This window comes from Trichosurus vulpecula, chromosome 1 (assembly GCF_011100635.1).
Source record: "Trichosurus vulpecula isolate mTriVul1 chromosome 1, mTriVul1.pri, whole genome shotgun sequence".
NCBI classification, from domain to species: Eukaryota; Metazoa; Chordata; class Mammalia; order Diprotodontia; family Phalangeridae; genus Trichosurus; species Trichosurus vulpecula.
In genome coordinates this window covers 352,817,433-352,830,367 of record NC_050573.1, presented here as the reverse complement: position 1 = coordinate 352,830,367, position 12,935 = coordinate 352,817,433, and the positions used below count along the sequence as shown (strand labels likewise).

The 12,935-nt window shown below is 35.2% G+C and overlaps 1 protein-coding gene across 1 annotated transcript; it reads left to right on the top strand.

Annotated features, from left to right (window-relative positions):
• Positions 1 to 309: 309 nt before the first annotated feature.
• On the top strand, positions 310 to 625 carry LOC118834625 (small ubiquitin-related modifier 2-like). Its single transcript, XM_036742070.1, has one exon. The coding sequence runs from the start codon at positions 310 to 312 to the stop codon at positions 595 to 597; it is 288 nt and encodes a 95-aa protein (XP_036597965.1). The 3' UTR covers positions 598 to 625.
• The last annotated feature ends 12,310 nt before the right edge of the window (positions 626 to 12,935 follow it).

Below are 12,935 nucleotides of genomic sequence, written 5' to 3'. Positions count from 1 at the left end.
ACCAAAGGTCCAGAATATCAAGAGAATTAATGAAAAGAAATGGCAGGGAAGGTGGCCTAGGCATACCAGATACTAAACTGTATTATAAAGCAGCAGTCATCAAAACTACTTGGTACTCTTCTCCTCCTTCTCCTCCTCCACCTCCTCCTCCTCCTTTTTCTTCTCCTCCTCTTCTTCACGATCATCACCATCATCTTCCTCCTCCTGCTCCTGCTCCTGCCACTGCTGCTTCTCCCCCCTTTCCCTTGGAGCGGACTATCCTGGTGCCTCTTTTGTGAAGCAGTGGCTTAGGAGACCGCGGGACTCGCCATGGTAGACAAAAAGCTGAAGGAAGGAGTCAAGACTGAAAACAACGACCACATTAATTTGAAGGTGGCAGGGCAAGATGGTTCCGTGGTGCAATTTAAGATTAAGAGGCACACACCACTTAGTAAACTAACGAAAGCCTATCGTGAAAGACAGGGTTTGTCAATGAGGCAGGTCAGATTCCGATTTGATGGGCAACCAATCAATGAAACAGACACACCTGCACAGTTGGAAATGGAGGATGAAGATACAATTGATATATTCCAGCAGCAGACAGGAGGCGCTTACTAAAAAGAATCTACAACTCTTCTCCAGAACTGTGCTCTCAAGGAAAACAATACATTCACAATTAGAAACCAAGATTTGGTTCATCCGCATCCTGACTACTGCAGTATAGTTATCTCTCTTCTTTGATTCCCTTCCCCTGTTCTTTATTGTACATAAAGTAACTGGTGTATGTGCACAGGCATAATGTGTATTTTTTTTAATTAAATGGCCGATGGTATGTTTTGATCAACATCAAGTGGAGATGGGGAGGGGAAAAAACAAACTGATTCTGTGAAAATATCCCTTTTCTCCATTAGTGGCATGCTCATTCAACTTTTATCTTTATATTCCAGTTAGTTATTTTGCTCTCACTGTTTAACAACAACAAAAAAACCCACAAAAAAATCCTTGTATACCTCGATTGGATAATTTCAATGTTTTTCTTTTATCATTGTAAAACCAAGGACGATTTTATAACTTTTTTTGTACGTAGCTGTTACATGTAGGGCAGTCTCTGTCTCTCAGTAGGGATAAATTACTATAAAGAAGTTGATCCTATATAGTTTTCCCTTCAAGTCAAACATCTTGTTGTTTAAATAAATTTCTCGTTTAAAATTTAAAAAAATTACTTGGTACTGGCTAAGAAACAGAGTGGTGGATCAGTGGAATAGGTTAGGTACACAAGACGCAGTAGTCAACGACTATAGAAATCTACTCTTTGATAAACCCAAAGAATCCAGCTCCTGGCTTAAGAATTCACTATTTCACAAAAACTGCTGGGGAAATTGGAAAATATTATGGCAGAAACTGGGCATAGACCAATATCTTACATCGTATACCAAAATAAAGTCAAAATGGGTTCATGATTTAGGAATAAAGATTGATACTATAAGCAATTTGGGAGAGCAAGGAATAGTTCACCTGTCAGATTTATGGGAAAGGGAAGAAGTCATGACCCAACAAGAAATAGAGAGTGTTACAAAATGCAAAATGGATGATTTTCATTATGTTAAATTGAGAAGTTTTTGTATAAACAAAGCCAATGCAACAAAGATTGGGAGGGAAGCACAAAATTGGGAGAAAATCTTTACAACCAGTGTCTGATAAAGGCCTCATATCTAAAATATACAGGGAACTGAGCCAAATTGATAGAAATACAAGTCATTCCCTAATTGAGAAATGGTCAAAGGATATGAACAGGCAGTTTTCAGAGGAAGAAATTAAAGATATCTATAGGCATATGAAGACATGCTCTAGATCACTATTGATTGCAGAAACACAAATCAAAACAACTCTTAAGTACCACATCTCTCCTATCAGATCAGCCAATGTGACAAAGCAGGAAAATGATAAATGCTGGAGAGGATGTGGGAAAATTGGAAAATTGTTACATTATTGGTGGAGTTGTGAACTTATCCAGATATTCTGGAGAGCAATTTGAAACTATGCCCAAAGGGCTATAAAAATGTGCATACCCTTTGACCCAGCAATACCACTTCTAGGGTTGTATCTCAAAGAGATCATACAAGTAGGAAAGGGACCCATATGTACAGAAATATTTATAGCAGCTCTTTTTGAGGTGGCAAAGAATTGTAAATCAAGGGGATGCCCATCAATTGGGGAATGGCTAAACAAATTGTGGTATATGAATGTAATGGAATACTATTGTGCTATAAGAAATGAGGAGCAGACAGACTTCATTACAACCTGGAATGACATATATAAACTGATGCTGAGTGAGGGGAGCAAAACTAGGAGATCATAATACACGATTACAGACACACAATATCTGTGAGGACTAACTTTGATAGACTTGACTCCTCTCATCAATGCAAGGTTCAAAGACAGCTCCAAAAGACTCATGAGGGAAAAAGTTATGCCTATCCCAAAGAAGAAATTATGGAGTCTGAATGCAGATTGAGGCAAGCTTTTTGTTCTTGTTCTCTCTTTTTTTTTCCTTTTTGTTTTGTTTCTCCTTTCTCATGATTCATTCCATTGATTATAATTCTTCCTTACAACTGGACTATTATATAAATAAGTTCAGTATGAAGGTATATGTAGAACCTGCATTATACTACATGCCATCTTGGGGCAAGGAAGGGAGAGGAGAGGGAGGGAAAGAAAATTTGGAGCCCTAAAACTTTTGGAACTGTGTATTATGAACTAAAAATAAAAAATAAATTTATTACTACTACAAGACCATGAATGAAATCATATGATGTATTTGAGTCAAATAATTATTAAGTACTTATTATATGTCAGGCATATACTAAGTGCTAAAGACATAAAAAAGAGATTAAAATCAGTCTCTAATCTTGAGATCATAGTCTGATGTTCTCAGATTTTGTTGTTACTGTTTTTCTTTCATGCCAAGGTTCAGAAGACCATTATTTCAGTGGTTTGGGAATACTTTTTATTCTTATGGGCCTCTACCTTTTGAAACTGAGTAACAAAGGAACTAATGGGAAAAAATGTAAGGAAGTTTATTAGTATCAGATCTTAAACTGCATTATAAGGCTGTCCTTATCAGAATTATCTGGTACTTGCTAAGAAATAGAAAGTTAGATCAGTAGAACACAATAGATATATAATTTACAGCAGCAAATAATTATAGTGACCTTGTATCTGATAAGTGTAAAGATCTAAATTTGGGGGATAATAATTCACAATTGGATAAAAAATATTGTTGGGAAAACTGGAAAGCAGTCTGGCAGAAATTTGGCATAAACCAGTACCTTACACCTTTTACCAAAATAAGATCAAAATGGATACTTGACCTAGATATAAAAAGAGTTATTACAAGAAAATCTGAAGACCATGGAATATATTTACCCATCAGACTTATGGATAGATAAACAATTAATGAATAAAAAGACAGAGAAAGAACAGTGTGAAGGGTAAAATGGATCATTTCAATTGCATTAAATTAGAAAAATTTTTGTACAAATTAAACAAATGTAGAAGGAAAACAGAAGATTGGGGAAAATTTTATAAACAGATTCTCAGATAAAGGTCTCATATCTAAAAGGTACTAAACATTTGAAATCTATAAGAATATGAGTCATTGCCCAATTGCAAATGGTCAAAAGGATATGAACAGGTGTTTTTCCAATGAAGAAATCAAAACAATTTATAGTCTTATGAAAAAAATCTTCTAAATCATTAGTTATTGGAGAAATGCAAACAAAAACAACCTTGAGATGTCATTTCATACCTACCAGACTGGCTAAAATGGTTGAAGGGGAAAGTGGCAAATTTTGAAAGGGATGTGGAAAAATGGAATTGATGGTGGTAATACATTGTTGGTAGAATTATGAACTGATCCCACCACTTTGTAGAACAATCTGGAGATATCCCCAAAGAATTATTAAACTGCCTATAGCCTTTGACCCAGCAATGCTACTACTAGGTCTGTTTCACAAGATGATTAGGGAAAAAGGAAAAGAACCTATATGTCCTAAAATATTTATAGCAGCTCTCTTCGTGATGGCAAACAGACAAAGAACAAAAACAAAAGACATAAAGCAAATTGGAAATTATGTGGATGCTTGTCAAGTGTGGAGTGGCTGAACAAGTTGTGGTATATAATTGTAATGGAATACTACTTTGCTATAAAAAATGATTAACTCAGTGATCTTAGGAAAAGCATGGATAGACTTCCATGAAATAATGAAGAATAAAGTAAACAGAACCAAAAGAATGTTGTATACAGTAACAATATTGTTTTAAGACCAACTTTGACTGACTAAATAATTTTGACTAATATAAATACCCAAATTAACTACAAAGGACATATGAAGGAAAACTCTATCTGCATCCAGAGAAAGAAATGATAACTAGAAGAATAAATAGACTGGTTTTACATACATACATACACACATATGTATATACACATATGTATGTATATAGGTGTATATTATGTGTATGTGTGTACACACACATATATATATACACATATATACATATGTACATACACACAAATATGTGTATGTAAAATGTGTGTCCAATGTCAAGTGGGGAGTGGCTGTCATGTTGAGGGGGGGAAGAAAGAAAAAAAGGGGAACAAGTTATGATAATTTTATTATATATTTAAAAAGAATAGCAAGCTGTACATAATAGATTTGTAGTTTTATGTATCATCCCCACTTTTCCTATTCTACTGGTATGAAAATTAATGTTTTATTTCTCAAGTTCAGAATAAAATCAATACAAGTTTTAAAAAGCATACAATAACATAAGTAGGATTAAAAGGAAACAAAACAACAGTCTCTGAGAATTTGTTGCATGAAGTTTAAATTAGAGTTTAAATGATTTGTTTATGGGCACACAGTTAAATAACAAATGTGGGTCTTGAACACTATTTTTCCTGAGTTCAAGTGCATAACTTTGTATAACTACCTTCTGCCTCTCATTAGCTATAACAAATGAATATAATGAAGGATTTGCAAGTAATCTATGAATAGTTATGTGCTAGAAGGTCCCTTTCCTGTCTTATATTATTTCTAGTGTCCTACTAAATAAATTGGTGAGTTGTAAGGCAAAATGTATTTTTTGACTGTATATTATCAAATTCTTCTTCAAAATTTTCTTATAAAGTTACTATCCCACCAACAATTAATCAGAATGGCTGTCATCCTCAGCCCCAAATTTAAAGTTTTTTTTTAATTTTTGCTATTTTAGTGGGTACAGTGGTATCTTAAAGTTGATTTGATTTACATTTCTCTAATTTTGAGAGAATTTTAAATGATCTTTTGTGTGATTACTCTAAAGTTTGTATTTTCTAATTTTGAAAATTTTCTACCATGAACTTTGACAATCGATTCACAGAGGAGTATACATTAACATTAGAGGTATGTGTCTATTCTTTCCCTCTTATTTGACTTTTCCTAATAATCATTAATATTCCTACTAATCTTCCTTTCAATCATTAAATGTGGATGCCCCCCCAACCTGGCTATTTAACGTACTGTCTTTTCTCTATACTGTATCCTCTCAGTGATATCATCTTCTTCAGATTAAATTATTATCTCTCTGCAAATGACTTATATATCTAAATATTCAGTTCTATCTCTTCTCAGTTCTTGTCCCTTGTATGTTGGACATACACGTGAGGGGCATAAGTGCTTGAATATTCATAAATGTTTACTTTTTAATATGAGGTTTAGAATTTCTATTACTATTTGAATTTAACTTTTTCTTTTACCATTTCTCTGATATTCTACATATTTGTTCCTCCAAATTAATTCTATTATTTCATCTTATAATATAGTACTTCATTGATATTTTGTCACCATAGCATAAAATCTATACAATAACTTAAATTTCTCTTCCTTTTTAAAAAGTGTGACTCAACAATACTCTCCTCATACCTCTCCAACTACCATCTACTGTGCTTATCTTTTTCCTTCCAGGAAGGAAGAATGTGCCTAAATGGATATCTTAGTTTCTGTTTATTATTTAAGACTAAAAGTTCTTGAAGTAGTGAAAAAATATGACCAGTGCATCTATGAGAAATACCTCCCTGGGGAAGGCAAAAGACATTTACAGTTTGAGAAAAAAAGGTTAAGTAGTAGATATTTCCCAAGGCACATGAATGGGGAATAAAAATGATGGGATTAAATTTTATATAACAAATGAAAGTTATACTAGTATGTATGTTAATTAAAATTGGCAGTCAGACTGAATAGGTTTTTATTTTAGGAGAAACTTTGGTCCTAAACATAACAAAAGTAAATTAATCTTTTTAAAAGTCAATTAAGTATGAACCGATGCTAAATTGATTGTGTGGCCCTTGTTCCATCTTAGTTTCTCAACTATGCTTGTGAATTGTTTGATATTATATGCAATCATCAACATTAAATAAAATAAAGTATAAAAATGATTGACCTAATTTAGAAAGAAACTGAGCAAATACCAAATTTATCTCTAATAGGAAAAGCAAATTCTGATCTGAAACAGAAGTATCTGATTTAGCTGATAAATTCTAGAGATGTGTTAATATTATATTTCCTCTTTAATCATGCCTTGAGCAAGAAAAAATAGTAGTCAAGATAATAGTAAAACTAGATATTAGAAAAGGCAGCTAGTTCTCAGAAATAACCTTTAATAATCAAGGCTGACTATAGGTTCAGACCTATGTTTAGCAGAGTACGTCACTGCTCACATGCATGTGATGTAGAGGGTCATCAAAGAAAGATCCATTGGCTGTAAAACATCTATAAATACGTGCAGCCAATAGCCAGCCCATGACCTGAAATACACATCACTAGTGTCACTTTAGGCTAAAGCACTGCCTCCATGCAATTGCAATTTTAAATGCAAATGCATTAAATGAAACATATTAAATTTGCATTAACAATAATGTTAAAATGCAAAAATGATGATGAGGATGAGAATGACAAAAAAAAACTTTCTATAGAAATAAGCCTTGTGTCAGGTTGTTTAAGTTCCAAAGGACTCCTGGAAGGGTGAGACAATTATTAAGATTCATCATATACAGCAACATTCACTGTTCTATGAGAATATCAAGAAGAGTAAAGGGTAGGGATCTCAGTTAAAGGGAAATGGCAGGGAGGTTTTACATGGAGGGTATTAGGAAAGTTATGAGTCTTTTGAACTATGATCTTAAGGTGGAGATAATTCTACATGGGATGCCTAAAGGAGAAGAACCTGGCTAGTCAATGTATGAAAAATGAGGAAGGGAGATCACTAAAAACAAGGAAAAGAGAAGCTTTCAGCCAAGATAGCTTCCTGAAAAGGACAGAAAGATGAGCTTGTCAACATCTTCATTAGCATAAAAATAAAATGGCAGCATAATGAATAATGATTAAGAAATACAATGAGAAACTACAATAAGCAGCTACTACCACCCCAGAACTATATGAAAGTCAGCAAAAAAGTCAGAAACAGTAGTCAAGTGGGTTACCAGCAAAACAAGCACCAGTGCTGGCAGCATCTCAGAATAACCAAAGATCATCCAGAAAAAAAAAAATGTGCATTATAAAAGACTGAGTCTGGAGAAGAAAGGAAGGAACAAAGTGTACCCCACAGAAAAATCCTCACCTGAGTGGATAAACAGCAATAAGCCTACTACTGGTATACGAACTCACAATTTCAGGGAAAAAAAAAACCTAACAGGTAAACTAGAAAAAAATTTGGTAGAAACTGGTTATAGGTCAACATTTCACATCAGATACCATATGGAGGTTTGTTGGTAAGCAAAATGGGCTTTTAGCACTCAGTTCAACTAAGTGCCCTTGAAGAGTTTGGCCTTTGTTTCCTTGATTAGATTTGAGTGTCCTTGGTGCATCTTTGCCTCAGAGGAGGGCCTAATTTACACATGAGTTTGAGTGACATGTCTGGGACAGCAGAGGCTTTTAGACCACGTGGGTTTAAGTCACCTCTTTGTGACGATTCTAGGTGACATGGGTGAGTCGCATGTGTGACTCACTCCTGACCCTGAAAAAGATATAAAACCAGGGGTTGGCTTTCTATTCTTTGGAGCTCTTACCCACAGTAGTGGTGGTGCGAGTGACTCTGGGCCAGCCCTCATTATGAGCTCCCAGGCTGAACCTAGATATTGGTAACTATGAATTTGTATTTGATCTGTCTGTCGATGTTTGTACTTTGTTTAGGGCTCTCACTCGAGGTGGTACTGATGAGGAGACTCTGGGCAGCTGTAGCTAGAAGCCCTCCAGCTTGTAACCCAGATGCTGAGACTTTGTTAAACTCTGGTAACTATGTATTGGGATTTGAATCAGACAAGGTCTGTCTGTCGATGTTTGTACTTTGTTTGTATTTTGTTCTGAAGTTCAGGCTGCTTGCTTTTTCCCCTGGACTAAGTGAATGGTATTTGTATGCTGAATTAAAATAAGCTTGTCAACCCCTTAACATTGCTTTCCTTACTAAAGCAGATCAAAAGAACCTGTGCTTTTGCAGTGTGCTGGTAGCATTCTTGTTGTTGGGTTTGTGTTGGTCTTTTACCCCCGCAACAGCTGCTGGATGGATTGTTAAAACAGGAGGAAGGGAACAGTTGATAGATTGCTGGGTCAGAAGTCAGGAGGACTCGTCTTCTTGAGTTCAAATCTGGCCTGAGATACTTACTAGTTGCATGACCTTTGGGCAAATCAATTAACCCCTTCTGACTCAGTTTCCTCAGCTGTGAAATGAGCTGGAGAGGATAATGGCAAACTACTTCTGTATCTTTGTCAAACACCCACACACACACACACACACACACACACACAATTGAACTCAAGAAGAGTTGGACACAACTGAAAACAATTGAACAACAATGACAAATGTTGGAGGAACTATGGAGAAAAAAGGTACCTTAATGCATTGTTGATGGAGATTGGAATTGGTGCCATTATTATGTAAAGTAATCTGAAACTATGACATATAAATCAACAAACTGCGCAGGCAGAGATTTCACAACTAGGCCTATACCCCCTCAAAGATATCAGAAAAAATACAATATACACAAAAATTTATATCAGGGACTTATTTTCCTTTTTTAAAATTTAATATTTCGTTTTCCCCCAAATACAAGAAAAAAATTCAACAGTCTTTTTAAAAATATTTGAGTACCAATTTCTCTTCCTTACTTCTTTCCCTCCCTCCCTCCCCCTTTCATTGAGAAGATAAGCAATTTGACATAGATTACACATGTGCAGTCATGCCAAATATTTCCATGTTAGTCATATAGTGAAAGACAAAAAAGGAGAAAAAGAAAGTTTTTTAAAAAGTATGCTTTAATTTCCAGTCAAACTCCACCAGTTCTTTCTCTGGAGATGGTTAGCACCTTTCATCACAAGTCTGCAGAATTTTCTTAGATCATTTTATCGATATGAAAAGCTGTCATTCAGCCTTGATCATCATACAATATTGCTATTACTGTATACAATGCTCTACTGGTTCTGCTCATTTCACTTTCCATCAGTTCATGTAATTATTCCCCAGTGTTTTTGAGAGTATCTTGCTCATCATTTCTTATAGCACAATAGTATTCCATCACATTCTTATACAACAACTTGTTCAACCATTCCCCAATTGATGGATATCCCCTCAATTTCCCATTCTTTGCCACCACTAAAAGAACTGCTATAAATATTTTTGCACTTACAGGACATTTTCTTTTTTTTTAATCTTTTTGGCATACATACCTAGTAGTGCTATTGCTTGGTTAAAGGAAATGCATGGTTTTATAGCCCTTTGGCTATATTTTCCAGAATGGTCGAATTAGCATACAACTTCACAGTATAATAGTTAATTATTGTTTTAATTTCCCCACATCCCCTCCAACATTTGTCATTTTCCTTTTCTGTCATATTAGCCAATCTGATAGGTGTGGGGTGGTAGCTCAGGGCTGTTTGAATTTGTATTTCTCTGCTCAATAATGACAGAGGATTTTTTCATATGACTATAGATAGCTTTGATTACTTCATCTGAAAACTTACTGTTCATATGCTTTGACCATTTATCCATTGAGGAATGGCTCTTATTTCTTTAACTTTGACTCCACTCTCTATATATTGAGAAGTAAAGTCTTTATCAGAGGAACGTGCTGTAAAAATTTTTTTCACAGTTATGATAACTATGAATTTCCCTTCATACTATTCTCCCCTGTTTATCCTCTCTGTCTCTGTCTGTCTCTCTGTCTCTGTCTGTAGCTGTCTCTCTGTCTCTGTCTCTCTCTGTCCTCACCCTACCCATTCTCAAGTGTTTTGCTTCTGACTTTTACCTCCCCCAATCCATTCTCCCTTTTATCAGCTCCCCCTGCCCCATACGCTTCTCCTCCTACTTTCCTATAGTGTAAGATAGATTTCTATATCATTTGAGTATGTATGTTATTCCCTCTTTGAGCCAAATCAAATGAGATTAAAGTACATGGTCTCCATTTCCCTTTCTCCTGTCTTCCCATCCACTATAAAACTCTTTCCTGCCTCTTTTGTCAGATAATTTACCACATTCCCTTTCCCTTTCTCCCAGTGCATTCTTCTTTCTCACCTCTTAATTTTATGTTTTAAGATAATAATCCCATCATAGTCAACTTACACCTGTGTCTTCTGTCTATGTATACTCCTTTTAACTGCCCTAATAAAGAGAAAATTTTTAGGAGTTACAAGTATAATTTTCTGTTGTAGGAATGTAACAATTGAATCTCTTATGATTTCTCTTTCCTGTTTACCTTTTCTTAAGTTTTGTATCTGAAAGTCAAATTTTCTATCCATCTCTGATCTTTTCATTAAGAATGCTTGAAAGTTCTCTATTTCTTTGAATATTCATTGTTTTTCTCCTGAAGCACTGTACTTAGTTTTGCTTAATAGGGGATTTTTGTAATTCTAGTTCTTTTGCCTTCTGGAATATCATATTCTAATCCCTCTGATCCTTTAATGTAGAAACTGCTAAATCTTGCGTTATCTTGACTATTGGACCCACGATATTTTAATTGTTTCTTTTTGGCTGCTTGCATTATTTTCTTGGAAAGGTAGGAGAAGGCTAAATTGTGAACTATTTAAAACTCCATGGGATTTTGTCTTTGATTCTAGGTGCAATAGGAATACATTGGAGTTTATTAAATAGAAGAGGGGGTAACATACTCAGACTTTCATTGTAGGATGATCACTGACTCCAAAGAATATAGAAAGTGTAAACCTTGTGCAACCTTTTCCTTGAAAACTATAATAGAATAAACAGAAATCAATGATTTAATGAGACAGCAAGAAATATAGAACGCAATAAAAAATTGTAAAAAAAAATAGAGAAAATGCTAGATATCTGGTATAAGAAATAATTGATGTGGACAATAGGCCAAGAAGAGATAATTTAACCAAATGTTGGACTCCCTGAAAACTACTAAAAAAACAAACCCTGGGCATTATTTTCAAAGAATCTTAAAGAAAACTGAATAGATTTATTAAAACCAAATGACAAAGTGAATACAAAGAACTAATCAGTCACCTTCTAAAAGAATTCCTCAAAAAGAAAAGTATAGGGAATGCCATAGTCACAATCCAGAGCTTCCACATCAAAGAAAAAATACTACAAACATCCAGAAAGGAGTTCAAGTACCAAGGAACAATAATCAGGATACATAAGACCTGAAAACTTCTACTACAAGTGAGAAGAGCTTAGAATATAATGTTACAAAAGCCAAAAGATATAGGCTTAAATTTCCTCCACAAAAAAAGAACATCTCACAGCAGCAGAAATAAACTCTGGATAAAGTAGATGTCCTCCTAAGATAATCCGAGAAGACCACAGGAAAGACCTGACTTCCAGGGGATGAGGTTTGGCCTGAGTAAAGTGCAAACACCTTCAGGTCAGCTCTGCAGAATCAACTAACAACAAGCCTGGGTTGAGAGGCAGCCTCAGCCTTAGAAAGTTTTATCTTGCAGACAGTATGGGGGTCTGACTGCTGAGCAGGAAAAAATTGAAGGACCTTCCATTGTTAAGGGAAACCAAGCACAGCTATGCTGACCAGATGCATCCTGGGCTGTGGCTGCAGGGAGAAGGAGCTAGCACATACCTGGTGAGTGCAGCAGTGAGGGGCAGGCACCTTGTTTTCTGTGGGCACTTGCAGGAGAGCAGACTCCCTGATTTCAGTTCTAGGATAGAGAAAACAGCTGTCCTTTGCAGCCACTGGAGGGACCACAGGGAGCAAGATCATTTGTCAGACAATGTGGCTAGGGGCCCTAGCCATGGTTTAGGAGTGGAGAGAATAGTCCAAGGTTGGGCCTGGAGACAGACCTCAGAAAATAACAGTAAGAAGGACCTGAGGATTGGGGCATCATTTTCCATACTTCAGGACTACAACTTGATTATACTAATGGCTAATAAATACAAAATAAGACAAAAAAATGAGTAAGCAAAGGAGAAAGAATCCAAACATAGATAGTTACTATGAGGGATAGAGAAGATCTGGGTTCATGTACAGAGGAAGATAATACAGCTTAAAAAACTACTCCTTTTTCAATAAGTAATGTCAAATGGTCCCAAAGACAAAAAGAATATTTGAAAGAACTTAAGAAGGACTTCAAAAATCAAATGAGAGGTCAAGGAAAACTTAGAAATAAAATAAGAGCAGTCCAAGAAAATCAAGACAATTATGAAAAGAAAGTCAACCAACTGGAAATAGAGAATCAAAAACTTAAGGAAGAAAATAATTTCTTGAAAACTAGAATTGGGCAAGGGAAAGTTAATGATATACTAAGACACCAAGAAATCATAAAACAAAATCAAAAGGATGAAAAGATAGAAGAGAAAGTTAAACATCTCATCAGAAAAAACAACTAATCTGGAGAACAGATCAAGTAGAAGTAATATGACCAGTCAGACTACCTGAAAATTATGATTAAAAA